Below are 25,994 nucleotides of genomic sequence, written 5' to 3' on the forward strand. Positions count from 1 at the left end.
TCTTGAGTAGTATCTAAAATTATTGAATAGAACAGTGCTGAATTAATTTTGAGTGTTAATTTGGTACCTAAACATCCTGTTATCTTATTTTGGACAGTGGGGCTTATATAAATTACTAAACCAGATGGCTTATTAATAATTTGTTTCATTACATCATCATAGTTATGCTGTTAGTTAAGAAACACATAATATCTAAGGAAGTGCATCCAATTGATGTTGGTGGACAATACAGTATTGAGTCTGTTTGGTGTGAAATAAGCACTGGGAAAGGAAAAATGAGAGTAGGTGTGTGTTATAGGCCTTAATGAATCTGATGAGTACAATGAACGATTATACAGAGAAATAGTGGGCCAGTAAATCAGTGTCTTATAATGGGGGATTTTAACTTCCCAGATATAGACTGGAGCTTGTGAGTTGGTCACTCGCACACTAACAAGGCTTTTGTGGATTTATTGGATCATTGTTTTCTACAGCAACACGTTAGAGAGGCAACAAGAGGGAGTAATACTCTTGATCTGATTATCAGCAATGATTATTCATGCATTAAGAGTTTGCAGATAAAGGAACTGCTGGGTGACAGTGATCACAATGTACTGATATGGGAATTACTTAAAGATGTAACTACGATTAAGACTAAAGGGAAGCACTTTTGTTTTCATAAAGGTGACTACAGAGGTCTCAGACAGTTTTTAAATTCTGTACAGTGGAATCAACTGATGATGCTACCAATGTTGAATTCTAAATGAGAAACCTTCAGGGACTTAATATTGGAGGCTACTAGGCTTTTCATTCCAACTAAGAAATATTGTTCAAGGTTTAGACCTAAATGGATGTCAGATGAATTAATGAGGCTCGTGGCAGAGAAGAAAAATGTATGGGATGCATAAAAAGTATCAGGTGACAGAAGCCTGTGACAGGCATAAACTAGTTTGTAATCAAGTAACAAAGGAGGTTAGGCAGGCGAAGGCAGATTACGAGAAATCTTTGGCAGAGGATGCAACAGCAGAGTTCGTTACTCTAGAAGGAAAGGAATGAATCAGATTGAACCACTTAACATAGATGGGTTGACTACTGATGATCATGCTCAGGTAGCTGATAAACTGAATGAGTATTTTGCATCTAGATTCACACACGAGGAGTTATTCAACGAGGGGAGCGCCAGAAGTTTATCAAACACAAACAGGGAGCTAAGTGATTTCGTAATAACTGAGAGCAAAATGGAGGCGAAATTGTTGAAGTTAAACATAAGGAAAGCACCTGGGGTATTAGTATTTTAGTATTAGTAATGGCCGCATGGTGCAAGAAAGCCTATGGCTTATGCTGCACCAGCCAAAAAAAAAAAAAAAAAAAACCGAATAAAACAATGATATAAAAAAAAAAATAAATAAATAAAATAAATAATAATAATTAATAAAAGAAAAGGAAATTAAACCTATCTTCCTATGCGCTTCCCTGACCCGAAGGTACTATCCAGATGACCTTTGAATTTCCCCAAACTGTCAAGCCTCTACCACCCATGTAGGCAACTTATTCTAGTAATTTATAACTTGCTGGCTAAAATAAAACTTCCTGCAGTCCAATCTAAACATTTCCCCCTGTAACTTGAATTTATGTCCCCTAGTTCTAGCATCATTTATAATCTTGAAAATTTCATCCTCGTTCATTTTACTGATGCCTCTCAGAGCCTTAAACACCTCAATCAAATCTCCTCGAAGGTGTCTAGTTTCCAAACTCTGCAACCCACATATTCGAAGTCTTTCTTCATAAGGACACCCTTTTTGCCGATCTCACAAGGCGAGTTACCTGTCTTTGCACCCTTTCAAGAAGCTCGCTCGATGTCTTTCTTTAGGTGCGGTCTCCATACTTGAACACAGTATTCCAAGTGTGGTCTAACAAAAGCCTTATACAATGGGATTATCATGTCCCTATTTCTACTTGCAAAAGTTTGATAGATCATCGATAGGACACCATGAGCCTTCCTTGCAACCTGTTTATAATGCTCAGAGAATTTCTTGTTTGACCGTATCATAATACCCAACTCCCTTTAGCACCGGGTGCCAAGCGTTTCCGTGGCCAAGCGATTCTCGTGCGATTGAAAAGCGTTTTTCTGTAAGCGACTAGGTTCTATTTTGTTTTCTCCCTTGATTATTAAACTTTTTCTTTAAGTAGCCCTTTTTCTTAATAGCACTAAGAAGAGATCCCAGAAGAAGGAAAGAACCTTTTTCTTTAATTAAATCCGTCTTACTAATTGTACTAACCTATACGCTTGGCCACAAGTGGCACTGCTCCTGCCTCCCCGTGGCAGGGCCGGTAATCTGGGTGGTAAAAATATACCCCCAGGGCCAAAAGGAGTTAACATGGATACGACTAATTATCCACCTTTAGAGCCATCAAGCTCAAGGTCAGAAATTCCTGACAACGACCGTGACACCAACCAGCCCAAAAGGCTTAGAAGGGAACCTGAATGCCATGATGAATTACCAAATTTCTTGGTGATTCATTCCTTATCCTCCCAACCTGTAGGCAAATTGTCACCATTCTTGATTCAAAAATATTTGGAATCAATTACTGGATCACCAAAAATGGTGAAAAGACTACAATCCGGAGATCTCCTCATTGAAACTGCCACCGCTAAACATTCTGAGTGGCTCTTAAACACAACATCATTTTGTGGGCTCACAGTATCAATTACTCCACACAGAACCTTAAATTCATCAAAGGGTGTAATCAGTGAGTGGGACCTAATTATAGTCTTCGAAGAAGAGCTACTTCAAGAACTAAGTAGTCAAAAAGTTACAAATGTGAAACGGATTATGACTAAAAAAGATGGAAATCTCACTCAGAGATCGATCATTTTAACATTCAGTATGCCAGACTTACCATCCTCAATTAAAGCTGGATATTTGAATTGTCGTATAAGACCATTTATCCCGAATCCCGTTCGCTGCTTCAAATGCCAGAAATACGGGCATTCGCAGCAGGCATGTAGAGGTGAGGCCATATGTCCCATCTGTGGCTCTAAAGATCACACTCAAGCGGATTGCTCTGTCAAAACCCCTGTTTGTCCCAACTGCAAAGAAAGCCACCCAGCTCTTTCCAAAACATGTGAGCTATGGATTACAGGAAAGAAAATTCAAAAGTACAAAACAGAAAATAAAGTCACCTTTCCTGAGGCACGTAGACAAGTTATGTCGACCCTGCCTAGTAGTCGTTCCTATGCAGCTCACACTCGGAACTTCGTTTCTACTGCAGCTCAAACAGATGTATCAGTTCCAACTAACACCTCTCTAGCGAACTGGCTCAAATCTACGCTTCAACCTCAAAGAAAGATAATCCTCCAAAAAGAACTAGCGAAGCCACAAATACTCCAATCAGTATTCCTACTCATACCCCATTAGTCCCAGTTGGAAAAGAACAATTAAAATCTGAATCAGTCTCTAAAAAAACGCAATCTCCTTCCAAAAGCATGGATGTAGATGAGCTGCTAGACAATGAGGAACCTATTCTAGAACTCCATGCAGATGACACCATGGATACTGGACGCCCCACATTCTCAAAAAAGGACTGGAAAAAATGTCCCACGTACAGAAAACAGTCAGATGAATCACCCTTAGGTAAACCTAAATAATGAACAAGATCATACAATGGAATTGCAGAGGACTAAGCACTCATTCTGATGACTTAAGAGATTTAATAGCTCAATTTAATCCCATAGGTGTATGCTTACAGGAAACATTCTTGTCACCCCAAGTTTTGCCAAAATTTTCAAGTTATACCATTTACAGACGAGATAGGAACTCGGTATCACCTGCACGTGGAGGAGTCGCTATTCTTGTTAACGCTAACATACCATCCAAGCCGATCCAATTGAGAACTACCCTAGAAGCTGTGGCAGCTCGCCTTGCAGTTGGTACGTCATTTACCATTGTTTCCATTTATATTCCGCCATCTGCCCCACTTCTGCTTTCAGAACTCATTGCAACCTCATTGCACAACTCCCAACTCCAATTTGTCTTTTTGGTGACTTTAATGGACACCATCCATTGTGGGGATCGGCCACAATGGATATAAGAGGCAAATTGATGGAGGAATTCATGCATAATAATGATCTTAATTTATTAAATTCTGGATCTCCTACCTACATCCACTTAGCAACTGGATCTGCTTCCTCAATAGACTTGTCAATTTGTTTGCCATCCATATTTCCAATCATGACATGGTCGGTATTAACCGATCCCTTCAACAGTGATCACTTTCCAATTATTTGCTCGCTACAAACAGGGGTAACTTCAAATCCTGACCAACGATCCACTTGGCAGTTTAAAAAGGCAAACTGGGGTGGCTATTCTGCCCAGATACACTTAGGCAGATTTTATGTTCAAAGGCAACATATTGATGATGTCAACACTTACATAACCAATCAGATTCTGACTGCAGCTAAGGCCTCCATTCCAAAATCCACACCATATCGAAAACACAGAAATCACTGGTGGAATACAGATTGTTTAATTGCCAAACAGGAAAAAAACCGTGCCTGGAATCATTTCCGCAAGTATCCCACCACTAGTAACCTAATTGCTTTTAAAAGACTAAAAGCAAAAGCTAGACAAGTTAGGCGGAAAGCGAAACGGAATTCATGGATTGCTTTTGCCTCCACCATTACCAAAGACACGGGCACACAAGCCATCTGGAAAAGAATACAGGCACTAAATGGCAAATTTGCTCGGCTGCCCTCTCCGATACTTCATTGGAAAGGGAAAGACATTTCTACTCCCGAAGAAGTTGCAAATGCATTAGCAGAATCATCTGCAAAAATATCAGCTTCTGCCACCTATGCCTCCACCTTCCAGAAATCAAAGCAGGTGCAGAACGGTATAAAATTAACTTCTCCACGCACCGTTCATTCCCGTACAACCAACGTTTACGTTAATAGAACTTCAAGAATCATTAAACAGATCTTCCAATAGTGCTGCAGGTCCAGATGGAGTTCATTACATTATGTTAAAGCATTTACTTGGAGAAGACTTGAGAACCCTATTAATTTTTTACAATCGGATCTACTCTGAAAATGCCTATCCATGTTCATGGCGCCATTCGTTCATTATCGCCTTACCAAAACCAGGAAAAAATCCTTCCTGTGTTGAAAACTACAGACCAATATCTCTTACAAGCTGCATGGGAAAAATTTTCGAAAGAATGGTTCATACTAGGCTCACTTACATCCTGGAGTCAGAGAATCTCCTTCCAGATCACCAGTATGGCTTTCGAAAAAATAGATGAACCCTAGATGTGCTCATTAAAGCCGAGTCTCATATCCGAAATACCTTTGTCATGAAACAACATCTAGTCATGGTCAATTTAGATCTTGAAAAGGCATTTGACGCTACATGGCGGCATGGTATTATTATGGACCTTTACCATCTGGGGCTTAGGGGTCATTTGCCAGAAATAATTCAGAATTTCCTGCAATTGCACTCTTTTCAAGTCCGATACAAAAACGTCCTCTCTACATCTCACATTCAGGAAGAGGGAGTCTCGCAGTGATCAATACTCAGTCCAACACTGTTTTCAATCCGAGTTAGCAGCATGACACGAGATATCCCAAAAACTGTTCAAACTTATATGTATGCAGATGATCTTACCATTTCCTGTCAATCTCAAAGTATGAATACCATTGAACGGCAGCTACAACTTGCCATAACCAAAATAGAATCCTGGACTTCACGGAATGGTTACAGACTGTCAGAAAAGAAATGCACTGTCACTCACTTTTGCAAGAAGCGAGCTCTCCATCCTGAACCTGAATTACAAATAAACAATACTCCAATCCCGCTCGTTAATACCGTTAAATTTCTTGGACTACTATTAGACCGCAAACTAAATTTCCAAGCTCACATCGCTTATTTGAGAACTTCTTGTTTAAAGCATTTGAATATACTTCGTTCGGTATCATCTATGTCATGGGAAGCTGATCAGTGTACTTCGCTGCATCTTTATAGAAGTTTAATCCGTTCACGGCTAGATTATGGTTGTCCAGTGTATGACTCTGCCAGGAGCACTACTTTAAAATGGCTAAATATGATCCATCACAGTGCTCTGAGGACTGCGTTGGGAGCTTTCAGGACTTCTCCGATCCAAAGTCTGTATATTGAAGCTCATGATCCTCCATTACACCTGCGTAGAAAAACACTACTGCTTCACTACGCTGCTAAGATCCAGAGTCTACCATTGCACCCTAGTTGGGAGTATCTCTATAATACTCGTTGGGATGTCTTCTATGAGAGCAAGCCAAATGAAAATAGACCCGCCTCTCTCAGGATCAAAGAGCTTGTTCAGACTTGGAATGTCGATTTAAATGAAATCTTCCAAGACACAACTACACCTGTTGCTCCTTGGACATATGTGTCTGTCTCTCAAGATACATACTTCCTCCAGTGGGGGAAAAATATACCTTCCTGCAATATCAGACAGTTACATTCAGCTCATGCTATGAACAACCATGCCTGTAAAATTTATACGGATGGTTCAAAAACTGAGAGTATGGTAGGTGCTGTGGCAGTTTTTCCTTTATGTACAATTTCAGCCACACTACCGCTTGCTTGCAGTGTCTTCACAGCTGAATTATATGCCATTAAGTTAGCGCTTAGTAAGATAATTGAGCTTTCCATCTCATCTGCCATAATTTACACAGATTCTCTTAGTGCTGTCTCTGCCATAAGAAAGAATTCCTCCATTTCTCACCCTACATTGAAACAGATTCATTCCCAGCTATTTGCTAGCAGTGTGTCCAATCAGTCAATCAGTTTTTGCTGGATCCCTGGCCATTCAGGCATTCCGGGAAATGAAAGTGCCGACTTTGCCGCTAAACATCCTCAACCCGCTCTCTCACAACATCCTCAGGTTCCTTTCTCTGATTTTAAGTCTGTCATACGCAAAGCCTATTACAATAAATGGTTCCAGACCTGGAAAAGTGACCCTAACAATAAACTTTACCAGATAAAAGAAGATCCAAAGCTGTGGCTGTCTGGCTTCCGAAGAAACAGACGAGAGGAAGTGGCACTGGCAAGACTCCGAATTGGACACACTCACCATACTGATCTCTTTCTATTATTGGGTGAAAGTCCACCACAGTGCCCATCCTGTCAGACGCAACTTACAGTCCGTCATTTCCTGGTTGATTGTCCTTTACATTCAACCATCCGGTCAGACACTTTTCAGTCTCTCTCTAAATTGAATATATCACCTGATTTATCTCGCACCTTAGGAAATGAAGCAAATATTGAAGAACTTTTATTATATCTAAAACATATTGGTTTGTATGGAAGCATATAATGTAATTTCTCCAACAATATACTTTTTGTCAATTAACGATGAAGAGACACAATTTGGCCTTAGTAGCCCTTGTGTCATTAAACCGAACAACAACAACAACAACCAACTCCCTTTTCTCGAGTACTGGGTTTAGTTGAACTCCACCAAGTGAATAAGTTATTTTGGGATTACTGTTTCCCAGGTGTAATACCTTACACTTTGTTGGATTAAAGCATAGCTGCCATTTTTCTGACCATTCCTGAAGTCTGTATAGGTCTCTCTGAAGAAGCTCAGCTTGACAGTGATCATTAACTACTCTACCAATTTTAACATCATCTGCAAATTTAGACATCACACCCTCTATCCCTTCATCAATGTTGTTTATGAAAATTAAAAACAACAGTGATCCTAATACTGATCCTTGGGGAACCCCACTTCTTACATCAATCCAATCTGAGGAATAGCCATTTATCACAACCCTCTGCCTCCTGCCCTGAAGCCATCCTGCTATTCATCTAAGGATTTTCCTAGTGATTCCAACCTGTTCCAGCTTATAAAGCAACTGCTCCTGTGGGACTGAGTCAAAAGCTTTGCTGAAATCTAAATAAACAATGTCGAAATTATTCCCTAAATCCAGCTCGTGAGTGACCTTTTCAAAATAGCAAACCAGATTTGTTAAACATGATTTTCCCTTTACAAAACCATGCTGAGTATCCTTGAGAATTTCAGTTCGATTCAAATGATCCTGAATTCCACCCTTGATCATTGCCTGCATGATTTTCCCTACCACTGAAGTCAGACTGACGGGTCGATAATTTCCCACTTCACTCTTAGAGCTACCCTTATGTATGGGAGATACATTGGCACTTTTCCAATCCAAGGGAATCTTCCCAGAGTCTACTGATGCTTGCATAATTAGCCTCAATGGTTCAATGCATTCACTTGCCGCCTCCCTTAAGATTATAGGGTATATTCCATCAACTCCAGGAGCCTTACTGGCCTGAATGCTCAAGTTTTTTCATTAAATAAACTTGCGAAATTTCAATATCATTAATTACATATTTTTCAACTTCACTCCCACAATTTCAATATCATTAATTACATATTTTTCAGCTTCGCTCCCACAATTTCCCATTGCTACAAACGGTTTTTCATTTGTAAATATCAATGCAAAATAACTGTTGAATTCATCTGCATCTTCTTGGCATTTATACATGTGAAGAATTCCTTATCTCCCCCCCCCCCTTTGCTCTGTTTGCTAGTGATTTCTCATAAACTGCCTTTGCCTGTCGAACCTTATCTGTGGCTCTATTACAAATCATCTTGTAGCTGTTATAGGGTTCAGTACTTTTTATTGCTCTGTAACCTTTCCATGCCACCTTTTTCTGCTCAAGTAATGTGGCAACTTCACTATTCATCCAACTTGGAACCCTCCTTGTGGAGTATTTTTTTTTTTTTTTTCTTTGGGTGGACGGGATCTGTCCAGTTATATTAAAGGAGGCAGCAAAGGAAGTAAGCAAACCCTTAGCCATAATTATAAGAGCTTCCTTGGACTCAGGGGATGTCCCCATGGACTGGAGGTGTGCAAATGTAACACCAATTCACAAAGGGGGTTGAAAAGGTGACACAAGTAACTACAGACCTACACCAGTAACTACATCAATGATATTGATGAAGGTATATGAGGTTTAATGTCCAAGTTTGCAGATGATACAAAGGTTGGCAGGGTTGTTAACGACAGTAAAGATAGTATGCCACTCCAGCTGGATCTAGATAAGTTGGGAAAATGAGTTGAGAAGTGGCAACTGAAGTTTAACATTGACAAATGCAAAGTACTGCATATAGGTAGCAATAACCGAAGAGAAATGTACCAACTGTGTGGTACTACACTCAGGGAAGTAGAAAGTGAAAAAGACCTGGGGGTAATTGTGGCATCCAATATGAAGTTTGCCGAGAAGTGCAGACGGGCTGCCAGGAAGGTCATGGAGTCTTGTCAGTGATATATAGGAATTTTGCTAGCAGAGACAGGGAGGTGATTATCCCGTTATATAAGGCAATGGTCAGGCCACACCTAGAGTGCTGTTTACAGATCTGGAGGCCTCATTTTAGAAAGGATGTAGAGTTGCTAGAACAAGTACAAGGAAGGGCAACAAGGTTGGTGAGGAGAACAGAGGAGTGCTCTTACCAAGAAAGGCTTAAGTTCCGCAAATTGCAGTGCCTGGAGAGTATGCACCTGCGAGGTGATCTGATTGAGGTGTATAAGGCCTTGAATGGGTTGAGCAAGCTGAATGCTGATGGGATTCTTTCTCTTGCTCAGACTAAGAACCTGAGGGGGCGCAGTTTCAAATTGAAGAAAGATAGTTGTAGAATAGATGTATGGAAATTTGCCTTTAGCCACCGGGTAGTTGATTGGTGGAACAAGTTTCCACCTTTTGTTGTGGAAGCTAATAGCCTAAAAAAATTTAAGGCTGAACTGGACAGGCATTTGGAACGAATGGAGGGGTGAAATGGGAGGGTGTTTTTTTTTTTTTTTTTTTTTTTTCTGATGCTGCATAATTTTGCTTTCTTGCATTATATGCCTCTACTAATGCTAGTAGGAAAGTAAATGGACTTGCAATAAAAAAATTGGCATTGTAATCTTTTGAAAATCCTCCTCGATGACCGTGAGATGCTAAAGAATTTTTAGTCAATATAAGTGTCATCCAAAATAACCGTTCTAGTACCATTTTCCAAAATGAGGAAACTGTATCTTATTTGTTCCTCAAGATCTTTGGCAAAAGAATGCAGGTTGCATTCTTTTGCCACATTTCATGTATGGCACATGTCTCAATATGATGTTGAGAAACACTGTGAGTTTTAACCGAAATGAGTCCGGAATGGCACTGATTTTTAATAGAAAACAGCCAGCATGGTTGGCAATAAGCATCATCTAAAATTTGTGAGTAGCACAGCCACAAATGAGGAACTGGACCATACGTTGAAGTAAAATAGTAGGACGTGTCATTGAAACTTCTATTTTGTTGTTCAGGATCCCTTGGAAATGGTCCTTTAGGTCTTTGAGGTGACAAACTCATGTTTCTTTTTATTTCATCGGAAATGTTGATGTCCACATATTCTCAAAGATCACTCGGGGGAATAAAAGGTGCAGTATGTTCAACACTAATTTCCGATGAAGGCATATCTATGATTGTTGAATTGTTCTCGTTTGATGAACCTGCTTGATTTAAATGATCCGCAGATTTATTTACACCAGCATCATTCTTTTCCACATTTTCCAATTAAATGCTGGTCTTTACTTTACCTTCTTCTGGACATAATTCATTACTGTGTTTTGTAAAGAAATGATCTAGTTTAGGTAATTTATTGACCGCTTGTTCTTTTGCTTTCTTCTTGGGCTCCACTCTTTCCCTTTTTCTTTTCATCCATTTTTAATTAAATTTTATTCATTTAATTTTAAACTTTATATTTTAAATACTAATAGCAATAATAAACAAAACATTTTTGTATGTCAATTGCTATTTTGATAATGACTTGAACTTGAACAAACTTGAATGGAAATTAATCAACTAACAACTTTTGACCACTGTATATATCTAAATGTTCATATACATGGGGCCTATCCCCCCCCCCCCGTGCTCCTGTCAAGTTGGGGAATCCCAAACACCATATGATATGACGCCTACACATACAGTAACCGAACGGGTGTCTGATCACTATACAAAGTTGCATTTGTAAAAGCAAAATAAAGACGCCCGGGTTTGTTATGTTTTGGCTATAAGATATAAGAATTCCTTCCTTATTCTAGATGTGTCACATTGTTGAAGAGCTTAGTGAGAAAAATATTTTCATTACATGTTGCATCTGTCTATAGGCCCTAGCATAGTAGGAGCAGCCCCCCTTTTTTTTTTATGAAAACCGCAAACACGAAAGGTATCAAAACCTATAGTACTTAGTACCGTGCATGGGAAGGAGAAGTATGAGGGGAGAGGAATGCCGGAAACTTTGTTCTAGAGACTAAAAATGGGTTTCACCACTTCAAGCCTCCAATAAGCAAAGTGGTGGTATTTCACCGGTTGATGAAAGTCATCTACCACCTACATACTTGCATCTGTTTATGGGCTCTGGTGAAGTAGGGCCCCTAGGCTTTGCTTACTTTTGCTATACGGTAGCTCTGCCCCTGCCCCCTACCTATTATAAAAGAAATAAGGAGACAAGCAAAAAAAAACAGATTACGCAACACCTCCCCTGTTATCAACAATTATAACATAAAAAAAATAATTTATTGCTTTACCATATATTGAACAATGGTTCAAAGAACTAAATAGTATTTTTAAAGATGCAAATTCAAAATCATAGCCAAACCCACAACGAAACTACATGCTGCCCTAAAAAACAACGAAGTCCAATCATCTTCCACATTCCAATTAAATGACATTAGCATTAGTAGAGGCATTTGATGCAAGAAAGCAAGCTTATGCAGCATCAGCCAAAAAAAAAAAAAAAAAAACCCCCACTTCCACTTCACCCCTCTGTTCGTTCCAAATACCTGTCCAGCTGAGCCTTAAACTTATTTAGGCTATCAACCTCCACCACAAGGGATGGAAGTCTGTTCCACCAACCAACCACCCGCTGGCTAAAGGCAAATTTCCTCACGTCTATCCTACATCTGTCTTTCCTCAATTTGAATTTATGCCCTCTCAGGTGATTTTTCTGAGCTAGAGGAAGAATCCCATCAGCATTGAGCATGCTTAAACCATTCAAGGCTTTATACACCTCTATCAGATCACCTCGCTGGTGCCTAGTCTCCAGACACTGTAATTTGCAAAACTTAAGCCTTTCTTCGTAAGAGCACCCCTTTGTTCCATTCACTAATCTTGTTACCCTTCTCTGTACTCTTTCCAGCAGCTCTACATCCTTCTTGAAATGAGGCCTCCAGACCTGTATACAGTACTCTAGGTGTGGCCTGACCATTGCCTTATACAATGGAATAATCACCTCCTTATCCCTGCTGGAAAAATTCCTGTATATCATTGACAATACTCCATGAGCTACTCTTGCAGCCCGTCTGCACTGCTCAGAGAACTTCATATCTGCCTGCACAACCACCCCCAAGTCCCTTTCATTCTCTACCACTGTCAGTGTAGTACCACAGAGTTGATACGTTGCTCTGGGGTTGCTGTTTCCCATGTGTAGTACTTTACATTTGTCAATGTTAAACTTCATTTGCCACCGCTCAGCCCATCTGCTCAACCTTTCCAGATCCTGTTGCAGCAGCATAGTGTCAGTAGTGTCCTTGACAACCCTGCCAACTTTTGTATCATCTGCAAACTTGGACATTAAGCTTGATATACCATCATCAATATCATTTATAAATACAGAAAACAATAATGGACCCAACACTGAGCCCTGAGGGACTCCACTAATAACATTAGTCCACGATGAGCAGTGTCCATTGATTACCACTCTCTGTCTTCTCCCCCTCAACCACCCCTTTATCCATAGCAGCAATTTGACTCCAATGTCACACTGCTCCAATTTGTGTAGCAGTCTTCCATGTGCAACAGTATCAAAAGCCTTTCTAAGATCCAAGTATATAATATCAAAGTTATTCCCTGCATCCAGTTCTTTTGTGACTGCATCATAATATCCAATCAAGTTGGTCAGGCAAGACTTCCCCTTAGCAAAACCATGCTGTGTCTGAGCTATAACTGAAGTCTTGTCTAAATGATCCTGCAGTGCTTCTTTAACCAGTGCCTCCATTAATTTTCCTGGAACAGAAGTTAAGCTCACAGGTCTATAATTACTTGTGTCAGCCTTTGATCCTCCTTTGTGAATTGGGGTCACATTTACACATTTCCAGTCTATGGGTACCTCCCCTGAGTCCAAGGAAGCTGTCATAATTATGGCTAAGGGTTTGCTTACTTCCTTTGCTGCCTTCTTTAATATAACTGGATAGATCCCATCCACCCCGGGTGCCTTTCTTGTGTTTATCTTCAACAGTTTCTCCTCCACTTTACTCCCAGTTATTTCAAGATTCTGTAGCTTACTGCTAGAGTTGAATACACCTCTGGCATTCCCCTTGCTGAATAACTCCTCATGTGTGAATGTCGATGCAAAATATTCATTTAGTTTGTTAGCTACCTGAGCAGGATCATCAACAGTTGACCCATCAATATCAAGTGGACCAATCTGATTCATCCCCTTCCTTCTAGAGTTAACATAAGTAAAGAACTCTTTGCTGTTTTTCTTTGCATCCCTTGCCAAGGATTTCTCGTAATCTGCCTTTGCCTGCCTAACCTCCTTTGTAACTTGGTTGCATATCAACTTGTATCTATCATAGGCTTCTGTGTCATGTGTTAATTTGTAAGTATCCCATGCATTTTTCTTCTCTGCCATATGCCTCATTAGTTCATCTGACATCCATTTTGGCCTAAACCTTGAACAATATTTCTTAGTTGGTATGTAAAGACTTAGTCTACAATGTATCTTACAAGGACTGCAACTCCTCATACTAGGGATCCACTCATACACTCAGTAAGAGAATGAGACAACATTCAACATCTGTCCTCTCATCCCGCTCCTCGGCTTCAGAACTCGCATCAGTGAAGGCCACAATGAAGAAAAAATTCTCAGCATCCAACATATTACACCAAACTATTAAATATGGAGACACTGGAAATTAAATTACATCAAAGTTCAGTCAATCTACATCGCAACTAATCTCCATACAATCAGTCCTCGTATAACACGTGTTTACACTACATGAATTCGATCATACACGATTCACAAATAGGGGGAACGATATCTTATATAACACGAACCGAATTCGCTTATGCACAATTCACCTTTTTGTTTACAAGAAATGGCAGTCGAACGCAGAATCACCCCAACCGAACGCAACACGATAGGAATGAAGAGAAGATTCTGAAAATGTATTTGTTTTTTATATCAGTGAAGGGGGAAACACATTTCACCATAATAACATAAAAACCAACACAATTCCAGCTATCGGTATAATCGCAAATGCAATTAGATCGAGTTTACTACCAGTTTATAACAGATTCCACTAGCAGAAATGCAACTGGAAATTGTTTTTATTGTTTTATAGTAGTAACCCCCAGAAATGTGCTTTAGTAAAATGTGAGGTGTTAATAGTGTATGTCTGCCTTTACGGTGTTGTTTATCAGTTGCTACATGCGCGCAGCTTTGTTTATGTGTATCAAGCGTGCCTGCTCGTTTTGTAATTGTACTTTATTCCCTAAAAATGAGTAAAATACTTAAAAGGTGTGAAAAGGAAGCGCCCTGGTGAAGACACTGCAGATTCAGGGAGAAAAACAAAAGCAATATCGATAAACAGAGGCGTACTGGGTCAAAAATTCTTACCCCGGAAAATTAATAGTGGCCTCATACTATGGTTTATGGCCAAAATCACACCGGCCTCTGGCCCACTGGGGTTTCCCCAGTAAGGCTTATGGCCAGTCCACCTCTGTCGATAGAGAAAAAATATGAAATTGTGGAACGCTTTGAGCGAAACGAAAGACCATATGATATTGCACATGTTACAGGCCTAAATGAGGCAACGCTGAGAATTATAAAGAATGCAGAGAAAATAAAAACAACTTTCATAGGAACAACTCAAAGTGTAATTAAAATCCATTAGATTAAGACAAAGAATTGGAAGAGATGGAACGGCTATCATCTGTTTGGATAGAAAATCAAACAAAAAAAAAAGTTTGCTTAGATAGAAGCAAAAGCATTAGCAATATTTTATTACGTAACAGTCGTAATAAAATACGTAAGTATTAAAGTATTTTTTACGACTTAGATAGTGCATCTAATTACGTAATAAAATATTTACGTATTTTATTACGATTATTTATTGTGTTTGGTAATGTTTTGGTTACAAATATGTGTTCAATCTTGGGTGGTCGGCACCTAACCCTATTTTTCCCATAGGGCCTGTTGTTTATATTGCATGATTTTGCATTGCACGAGGGTTTCTAGGAACACAACTATCGTGCTATACGAGGACTGACTGTAGTATAAAATTCTTCACAATACCCGTTTCTTCACTTTCCTGTGATCATGACCCTGGTTGAAAAACCCTGTCTGCTTCAGAGAAGTAATAAAATTCTTTAGTCTCTTAATGTTTTAGAGGATTCTTAATTTTTTTATGCTTTAATATTAGTTTTTAAAGTATTAAGAGTATGGATTCACTATGTATTTATTTGGTCTCAAACCATTGAAATTGTTTTTAAGATACGGACGTATTGTATTCTTTCGCTCAAAGATTTGGTGCGGTGATTCAATGTATTTTGGGGTCCACGGGTATTCGATTCCGGGGTGCGTTGGGTCACTGATCTTGTCTACGAGGGAGTGGAATACATGTAATCTATTTGTATAATTATTGAACTTTTTTTTTTTTTTTTTTATGAAAACCCCAAACACGAGAGGTATTAGAACCTATAGTACTTAGTACCGTGCTTGGGTTGGAGGTTGAGAAAATGAAAGAAGATATTTGTTGACATTAGACTTGAAATTCTGTAGACTGTAATTTTAAGGAAATAGGTATGAAGGAAGGTTGTTCCAGAAAACGACAGTGGAATGTATAAACGAAGAAGATGAAAAGTTGGTTCTGTGAGTTTGAAGTTGGACAGTAAATGGATGTTGGCTGGTGGCGGTGTCCATGGGAAGTATCTGTAGAAAAGGCATGTAACAGAAACAGTACATCTATGAGACAGCGAGTGGAGAGACTCTGTTAGAGATGAGTCATTAATTAGCCTAACTGCCCTCTTCAGAATGGAATCTATAAGCCTGAGAGGCTTTGGGGTCACTGCCCCAGGTGTGTGGAATGATACTCTATGGTAGAGGTAATTTGCAATTTGTACAGAGTGAAGAGCTGTTTGGAAGAAACGTAACACCGAGAGTGAAAGAGAAAACCAAGTGTTTTAGATGCAGAGGAAGCAATATTTGTAATTGTGCTTGTGCCAAGACATTAGAAGTCAGGGTAATCCCCAAAAGAGATATATCATCTTGCCTTGAAATCAGAGTGTCACCAAAGATAAGAATAGGAGCAGAAGGATCCTTTTTTGTGAGATATAAGACAGGACTGAGTTTTAGAAGGATTGGAATCAACTAAGTTCTCTTTGCTCCACTGGAGATCGGAATTTAAGGAATTGGTAGCAGATATTCGAGAAGTTAAAGCTGATTGAGCAGGGCAAGGTTTCTCAAAATGGTAAGTGGAATGCAATGTGCCATCATCAGCAAAACTATGGATAGGATTTCCAATCAATGGAAGAAGGTCATTAATATATAAGAGGAAAAGAGTGGGAGAAAGAACTGAACCTTGAGGGACACCAGCATTAGTGAAGAAGTTAAAGACAGAGAGCCATCACCCTCAGTGAGCGATCAGAGAGAAAACTGGATAACCAATTACTAAAAACAGTTGGCAAACCATAAGATGGAAGCTTGTTTAGAAGACCTTTATGCCAAACACGATCAAAAGCCTTTGAGATGTCAAGAGCAACTTCTTGTGTTTCCCCGAACCTTTCCATTGAATTTGTCCATAAATGGATAACATAAGCCAGAATATCACCAGTGGATCGACACTGACGGAATCCATACTGGCGGTCGTTGATCAATTGGAAGGTTTCTAGGTAGTTAAAGAGTTGGCAGTTAATTGATTTTTCCATTACTGTAGAAAGAGTAGAAGTAATTGGATGGGAGGGATTTGTCACCCTTTTTAGGAACTGGCTGGATATGAGCAAATTTCCAAGCAGAAGGAAAACACCTTTGGAATAAGAAAGTGAAAAAAAGGTGACAAAGAACAGGAATAAGTTCAGGAGCACAGGTTTTGAGAACAGTTGGAGAAATGCCATTGGAGCTTTCTTAGCATCAAGATTCGTCAAAATCCTTCTAACAGCCTTTTGATGGAAGACCACAGCAGGCATTGAATGGAGCGTGTTGGGAATGGGAGGTGTTTTACCAATATCATTAATACGTGAGTTGGAAGAAAAATGGGATGCTAGCAGGTCAGCTTTATCCTTGGCTGAAGTGACAACAGAACCATCAGGTTTTGACAGAGGTGGGAGTAGAGATGGACAGAAGTTGTGGCCAAAGCTTTGGCAAGAGACCAGAATGCTCGGCTACCATTTGAGCAAGAGGCAAGTTTTCTACTCTTAGCCTGTTCAAAATCTAGTTTGGAGTGATTAGTTACTGCTTTACAATTGTTGCTAGCCTTGGTGTAGGCAGAAAATGAAACTTTGGTGTAGGCAGAAAATGAAACTGTTGCATATCGTAATTGGAAACAAGCCAATTACGATATGCAACAATCTTCTCTTGAACAGCCTTAGTACATTTATTGGAAAACCAAGGTTTATAAAAAGGATGAGATTTTAAAGTGCAGTGTTGGGATAAAGGATTCCATTCCTACAAGAATAATTTCAATTACACGATCTGAGCAAAAAGTTGACATCAGAAGTTTTGAAACAGTAATCCGACCAAGGAAAAGAAAAGAAATCTCACAGGTCATCCAATTTTGCATTCTTGTAATGCCAAACAACACGAGGTTGGGAATAGCTATGAGATGAAGGTTCCATTGGGGAAGAGACAATCAGAAAGTTATGATTTGATGTGCCTAAAGGACCACTCGCTTCGACTGTGTACTTAGCAGGGTTGTTTGTGAGAAAAAGATCAAATGTGTTGGTTGCATGGTTAGGATTGTATGGTATTCTTGTAGATAAATGAAAAAAATGTGCAAGGTCATTAGTAATTGCAAAAGAATCAGCGTCTCGACCAGCTGGGTCGGTGTGACTAGAAAATGGGAGCCAGCTGGAATTGGGAACATTAAAATCACCAAGGAAAATTACCTCACTGTTTGGAAAGTTGGGCTGGAGAAAGTCAAGTTGCAAAGAGGAAGTCAAACAGCTCCAAGTGATTAGTGGAATTGGGGGAACGGTAGAGAAAACATGAATTTGACACAATGAGGTAGAGAGATTTTAATCCAGAGAAGATCGAAAAGAGGAGATTCCAAATTACCAATGCTCTGACAGGGAATATCGGAACGGAAATATGCACCAGTACCACCTTTGAGGTGAAAGGATTCATGCAGTGAATAATTTGGGAAGTGAGATGAGCAGTAATTGAATCAACCGATAACTGAGATTCTGTCAGAAAAAGTACATGGGGTTTGGCTGACTGCAAGTGGAAATGGACATTGAGATTAGAACTGGGACCACGTATATTTGTGAAATGAACTAGGAAGTGTTTGGGAGGTTTAAATCTTTTCGCAGCTAAGCTTAATCTATTAGTTTGACAATTCGTGGTGTATTCAATAGTAAGAAAAGTGGCGGGTGACATGCTGTATGAAGTAATGAAATTTTTGGATATGGCATAGATATGGTAAGAATATACCTAGATCCTTGACATTATTATTATTTATAGCCATATGATGAAAGGACCAGGCTGCCATGCACGGAAACTGAACCTGGCCTGTTATAACGTAAGATCACTCATCGGTGAAGACAGGATATTAGAGCTGGAAAAGTAATTTCTGCTATACACCAATGGAAAGTGAAAGGAGTGAAGGTGGAGTTGGGTTTCTGGTCCATAAAGATTTTAAAAACAACATTTTGGAATTCAAAAGTACATCACCAAGGGTGTCAAGACTAATACTCAAGATTTCTAAGAGGTACAAGCTAAAGATTATAATGATTTATGCACCAACATCGAGCCATGATGATGAAGAGGTTGAAGAAATGTACACCGAAATTGAGTCTTCAAGATGAGCAGAAAACCCACTACACTATTATTATGGGAGACTTCAATGCTAAGGTTGGAAAAAGACAAAACAGCGCAGAAAGAGGAACTATAGGAAATTTTGGAATTGGTGAAAGAAATGAAAGAGGTGAAAGACTTGTGGAATTTGCAGAATCTCAAGGACTGTCAGTAATGAACACTTTTTCCAAGAAAAGGGTTAACAGAAAGTACACACGGAAAAGTCCGAATGGATTAACTACTAATGAAATCGACTTCATCCTCACTAACAGAAGATATATTGTGAATGATGTTACCGTCCTGAATAAGGTAAATGTTGGAAGTGATCACAGAATGGTAAGATGTACACTTGATATAGATGTAGGAAAGGAAAGGAAAAAACTGACTCGAGTAAATAATACAAAGGTCTTTGAGATAACAGAAGACGAGAAAAAGCAGTATGTACTGGAACTTAAGAACAAGTTTGAGCTTCTGCAGACTGCTCAGGACCAAGATATCGACGAAGTATATTAAAACTTTTTGAAAGTGATAAAGCCCAAGAAACCTATAGGGAAAAAGAAATCCAAAGAAGAAAAAATTAGTCAAGAAACACTTGTCACGATGAACCAAAGACGACAAATGAAAAGCAAGAAAAACACTGACGGAGAAAATTGAGTATACTGAGTTATGCAAAGCCATTAGAAAGAGACTCAGAGAGGACATAAGAAGATTTAACACAAAAAAAGTAGAACAAGCATTAAGGGAAACCAAAGGATTTAAATCAGCAGCCATGAGCAGTAATACAGAAAGACAAATGATACTGAAACTGAAGAATAGTGATGGTGTACTTATAAACAGCAGAGAAGGCATAATTCAAATAGCAGAAGACTACTATAGAGAATTATACAAAGAGCAGTGGAATGATGCCAGCAGTGGGGAAGATGGATTGCAAAGTAGCAACACATACGACATACCCAATATTCTTCCTGATGAAGTAGAACATGCATTGAAGAAAATGAAGAATCAGAAAGCCCCGGGGGAAGATGAAGTTACTGTAGAGTTGTTAAAATTGGGAGGAAGAGACATAACACAAAAACTGCCACGGCTCTTCACAAAGTGCATTAGAAAAGGTATGACGCCTAAGCAGTGAAATAATGCAATCATAGTTTTGCTGCATAAGAAAGGAGATAAATCAGAAATTGGAAATTATAGACCAATTAGCTTGTTATCCCACATCTACAAGTTGTTCACAAGAGTCATTACTAACAGATTAGAAAGAATACTTGATGAGAATCAACCGAAAGAGCAAGCTGGCCTTTAGGACCGGATTCTCAACTATGGATCACCTTCACGTAATATCACAGCTAATGGAGAAAGCAAATGAATATAAAACACCATTATGCCTGGCATTTGTGGATTATGAAAAGGCATTTGACTCCATATAGCATAAGGCATTGTTTCGGGCACTGGAAAGACAAGGCATAGATATCCCATATATTATGATTTTGAAGAAAATATATGAGTGTGCTACCTCCTTTATTAGACTAGACAAAGACAGTAGGAAATTTAAAATTGAGAAAGGAGTTTGACAAGGAGACAATATCTCCGAAGCTGTTTACTGCTGCCCTTGAGGAAGCTTTCAGAAGATTAGACTGGTCGCAGAAAGGAGTCAATGTGAATGGAGAGTACCTAAACCATTTACGATTTGCAGATGACATTGTGGTCATAAGTCACGATCCCAAAGAATTAGAGGAAAATCTTAATCAGTTATGCACAGTTAGTAAGGATTTTGGACTAAAGATGAATATGGCTAAAACAAAAGTAATGATGAACAAGTATGCCACAGAAAGGGAAATAATGATTGAAGGAGCAGTAATTGAAAAGGTGGAGTCATATACTTATCTGGGACAAGTTATTAGCTGTAATAATAATAAATGGATGGAAGTCAAGAGAAGAATAAATTTTGGATGGATAGCATTCAGGAAATATAGTCACATACTGAAGAGCAATATCCCAGTTTGTCTGAAACGTAAAATAATGAACCAATGTATACTCCCCACCATGACTTATGGAAGTGAAACTTGGGCACTTACCAAAAGAATGGAAGAGAAGCTGAGAACTACACAGCGAAGAATGGAACGAATTATATTGGGAATCAGACTGTTAGATAAGAAGAGAAACACATGGATTAGGCAGCAAGCTCAAGTAAAGGACATTCTTATCAAAACTAAAGAACTAAAATGGTCTTGGGCAGGACACATAGCTCGAAGACATGATGACAGATGGACTAAGAAAATAACAGAATGGTATCCAAGAGGAGCTAGAAGAAAACCTGGAAGACAAAGGTGGAGATGGATAGATGAAATTCACGAGTTTGTGGGTAGTAAATGGGTGGTCAGTGCTCAAAACAGAAGGAACTGGAAAGTTGCTGGAGAGGCCTTCATCCTGCAGTGGATTGAAAATGGCTGATGATGATGAAAGGAAGCTTGAGGCTTATGCCTCACCAGCTAAAAAAATTCCTGAGTTATTCTGAGAGAGAGAGAGAGAGAGAGAGAGAGAGAGAGAGAGAGAGAGAGAGAGAGAGAGAGAGTCAGAAGTAGAAAGGAATCACCAAGAAAGAGAAGAATGATGATATCCAGATCAGGACCCTGGGTGTGCCAAGCCCATACTCACCAGGTGTGAGCCCCTGGGGTTAGATAATGTGGCCTTGACAATATCCCCTGCATACACCCTACTCGGACTCCCTCCAGTCACTATCTGGCAGAGTAGAGATAGCAAGATTATATGCTAACTGATCCAGAAGCCTCCTGAAGAGTTACCAATAGGTCCGGTCCGGTCTGGTGTACTAACTAGCGGTCGGCGTGCCAACACCGTTTTAGAGTTGTACTTTCGAAATATAAGGAAGATTGGATCTCGCCATGATGTCCATCATAACTTCAAAAGGCATTAGTCATACTGCATGTTGGAAGAGATGGGGAAGGGATTGACCGGAACTTAGCTCTGGAGACTAAACATGGGTTCCACCACTGCAAGCCTCCAATAAGCAAAGTGGTGGTATTGCACCGTTTGATGAGAGTCATCTACCACCTAGTATTGCTTGGTAACACAGAGGGGTGGCATTCCTCTATGTGGTGTCGTTGCCACACCTCGATCCCTGTTTACATTGGTTCACACCTGGGTGGTCACCCACAGTGTGCTTGTGCATTGGGGGTTAATCCTGGGGTTATACCCAGGATTACTAACAGTCCCACCATTGTGAAGGTGCAAGCAGAGGATTTTATAGAACATCCGGACTTCGCCGAAATTGTGTCCACTTGACTTGAGTGTCACGCGAATATCAGTTCTATCAGCATTTTAGACTCCCAGGTAGCAAGTACAGCTTGTCTGGCATATCTGAGATCATGTCTCCGACAACCTCAAGGACCAAAGCTACGGAGAGTAACAGCACTGAAGTGGTCTACAAGACATAGAGGTAAATCTTCAATTTCTAAATTAATTTACTTATAACGTAGAATTTATTGAATCTTTGCTGCTCTGTTAGATATTAATTAAATATATTTAACAAGTATGGAATAATGTTGAGAAAAAGTTGCAAATTAGGATTAAATTTGAAGCTAGCTGCAATTCTGCTTGGACGAAATAGGAGGAAGTATGTGATATGAGTATTGTCAATCAGTTAGTCCCTGAAGAGAGTGCGTGGTTCATGGGATAGAATTTTTCTCAGTGTGGTCTGTGCTCATTAACAGGAGAGACTGTTTTTATAGGGATGGGATACACTTAAATAGAAGGCATGAAGGCAGGCATTCACGAATATTTGCTAATGTGTTATCGAGGCATTGTTAAGTGGGTTAGAAAACTGGTAGCTTGGGAGGGGATACATAGACTAATAGATTAGCAGCTGCAGGCAGATGTGTGATTTTTACACTGCTTCTGTTTTCATATGGAGCAGCCCAGAAAGTAGCGTATTGGGGATTACAAGGTCTCCCGGGGATCCTCATCTAACAAACAAATAAATATTTCCCTGTTAGGAGCTAGGAGCATTGTAAATAAATTAATTAAATTTAAATAACTGGTCAGGAAATCACACGTGGAGATTGTAGGGATTTTGAAGACATAATACAACTAAGAAATAAGAGATGCAGAATTACAATATGTGTGACTGAAAATACAAACAGACAAGGGGGGAAAGGACAGGAGCTGTGCTGTTAGGTAAAAAGGGCATAAAATATATGCCAGGGCATCCATTTGTCATGGTTGTTTAGCATAATGTTGAATCACTTTGGTATGATATATGCACTGGGAAAATAAAAATGAGAGTAGGGGTGTGTTATAGGCATAATGACTGCAAGAGTATAATGAAAATATACACACAGTCAGCCAGTAAGTCAAAATGTCTTATGATGAGACATTTTAACTTTCGAAATATTGACTGCAACATGTGTAGTAGCAAGCCATTTTTAGTTTTTATTGGTTTTCTGTTTTTCTGCACCAGCATGTTAGAGAGGCAACAAGAGAAAACAGTACTGTACTCTTGATCTGGTTATCAGCATCAGCCCTTTATGCAGTAAGAATCTGCAGATAAAAGATCCAGTGCCAGTGATCACAATGTATTGATGAGGGATTTTCATAAAGATGCAACTACTGTCAAGGGCAAAGCAAAGGGTTTTGCTTTCATAAGGATGACAGTAGTGGTCACAGACAGTTTTAAATTCCGTTCATTGAGATCAACTGACCTGATGTAGCCAAGTGGTCAGGAGCGAGAGTGCAATAGCATGCACTCTTTGAGCAGACCGGGGTTCAAGCCCATGACTGCTAAATATGTTTGTATTGGTGATTTATTGTAAACTCCACTGACCTGGTTGTCATGCTGGAGTATAAACAAGAAATTTTTTTTTTTTTTTTTTTTTTAGTAGGTTGTTTCAGCACAGTTATTCATGTGCTAGATGTAGGGAACGATTTCAAAGTAGTTTATTTGGATTTTAGCAAAACATTTGACTCGGGCACTTACGAGAGTTTACTGTATAAGCTTGTCCATGTTGGGATTCAGTGGCATAGCAATTTCGGTATAGGTGCCAGCCATCGCTTGAAAGTATGAGAAGGAAAGTATTAATTTTAACAAAATAATTTCAACTTTTTTTTTTTTTTTTACCTTTTTCCACTTAAATTTACAGTTATTAGTTGAAATTTTTATTTGACACAATTTAATTAACTATAGGGAAAAAGAAATCCAAAGAAGAAAAAATTAGTCAAGAAACACGTCATGATGAACCGAAGACGACATATGAAAAGCAAGAAAAACACTGACAGGGAGAAAATTGAGTATACTGAGTTATGCAAAGCCATTAGAAAGAGATTCGGAGAGGGAATAAGAAGATTTAACACAAGAAAAGTAGAACAAGCATTAAGGGAAAACAAAGGATTTAAATCAGCAGCCATGAGCAGTAATACAGAAAGACAAATGATACTGAAACAGAAGAATAGCAATGGTGTACTTATAAACAGCAGAGAAGGCATAATTCAAATAGCAGAAGACTACTATAAAGAATTATACAAGGAGCAGGGGAATGATGCCAGCAGTGGGGAAGATGGATTGCAAAGTAGCAACACATATGACATACCCGATATTCTTCCTGATGAGGAAGAATAAATTGAAGAAAATGAAGAATCAGAAAGCCCCAGGGGAAGATGAAGTTACTGTAGAGTTGTTAAAATTGGGAGGAAGAGACATAACACAAAAACTGGCAAGGCTCTTCACAAAGTGCATTAGAAAAGGTGTGATGCCTAAAGAGTGGAATAATGCAATTGGAGTTTTGCTGCATAAGAAAGGAGATAAATCAGAAATTGGAAATTATAGACCAATTAGCTTGTTATCCCACATCTACAAGTTGTTCACAAGGGTCATTACTAACAGATTAGAAAGAATACTTGATGAGAATCAACCGAAAGAGCAAGCTGGATTTAGGACAGGATTCTCAACTATGGATCACCTTCACGTAATATCACAGCTAATGGAAAAAGCAAATGAATATAAAACACCATTATGCCTGGCATTTGTGGATTATGAAAAGGCATTTGACTCCATACAGCATAAGGCAATGTTTCGGGCACTGGAAAGACAAGGCATAGATATCCCATATATTATGATTTTGAAGAAAATATATGAGAGTGCTACCTCCTTTATTAGACTAGACAAAGACAGTAGGAAATTTAAAATTGAGAAAGGAGTTTGACAAGGAGACAATATCTCCGAAGCTGTTTACTGCTGCCCTTGAGGAAGCTTTCAGAAGATTAGACTGGTCACAGAAAGGAGTCAATGCGAACAGAGAGTACCTAACCCATTTACGATTTGCAGATGACATTGTGGTCATAAGCCACGATCCCAAAGAATTAGAGGAAAATCTTAATCAGTTATGCACAGCTAGTAAGGATTTTCGACTAAAGATGAATATAGCTATGAACAAAAACTTGTTTCATCATTACTTTTGTTTATATGAATATGAACAAAAGTAATGATGAAACAAGTATGCCACAGAAAGGGAAATAATGATTGAAGGAGCAGTAATTGAAAAGGTAGAGTCATATACTTATCTGGGACAAGTTATTAGCTGTAATAATAATAAATGGATGTAAGTCAAGAGAAGAATAAATTTTGGATGGATAGCATTCAGGAAATATAGTCACATACTGAAGAGCAATATCCCAGTTTGTCTGAAACGTAAAATAATGAACCAACGTATACTCCCCACCATGACTTATGGAAGTGAAACTTGGACACTCACGAAAAGAATGGAAGAGAAGCTGAGAACTACACAGCGAAGAATGGAATGAATCATATTGGGAATCAGACTATTAGATAAGAAGAGTAAAACATGGATTAGGCAGCAAGCTCAAGTAAAGGACATTCTTATCAAAACTAAAGAACTAAAATG

General features: G+C 39.1%; 1 protein-coding gene across 4 annotated transcripts in view; it reads left to right on the top strand.

Moving 5' to 3' along the window:
- The window catches only part of Tbp (TATA binding protein), a 131,755-nt gene that overhangs the window by 14,519 nt on the left and 91,242 nt on the right, over positions 1-25,994 (top strand). Inside the window, exon 2 of one of the 4 annotated variants that reach the window (XM_090379831.1) lies at positions 16,314-16,318. The exons of 2 other annotated variants lie outside the window; for them this stretch is intronic. In XM_090379831.1, the coding sequence (XP_090235957.1) occupies positions 16,314-16,318 (5 nt within the window). Of the gene's footprint in view, positions 1-16,313; positions 16,319-16,697; positions 16,712-25,994 lie in introns of all 4 variants that reach the window. One more of the 4 variants, XM_090379830.1, reaches the window with a different exon arrangement.

The sequence above is a fragment of the Mastigoproctus giganteus genome, chromosome 8 (assembly GCF_048544385.1).
Source record: "Mastigoproctus giganteus isolate SK-2022 chromosome 8, ASM4854438v1, whole genome shotgun sequence".
NCBI classification, from domain to species: Eukaryota; Metazoa; Arthropoda; class Arachnida; order Uropygi; family Thelyphonidae; genus Mastigoproctus; species Mastigoproctus giganteus.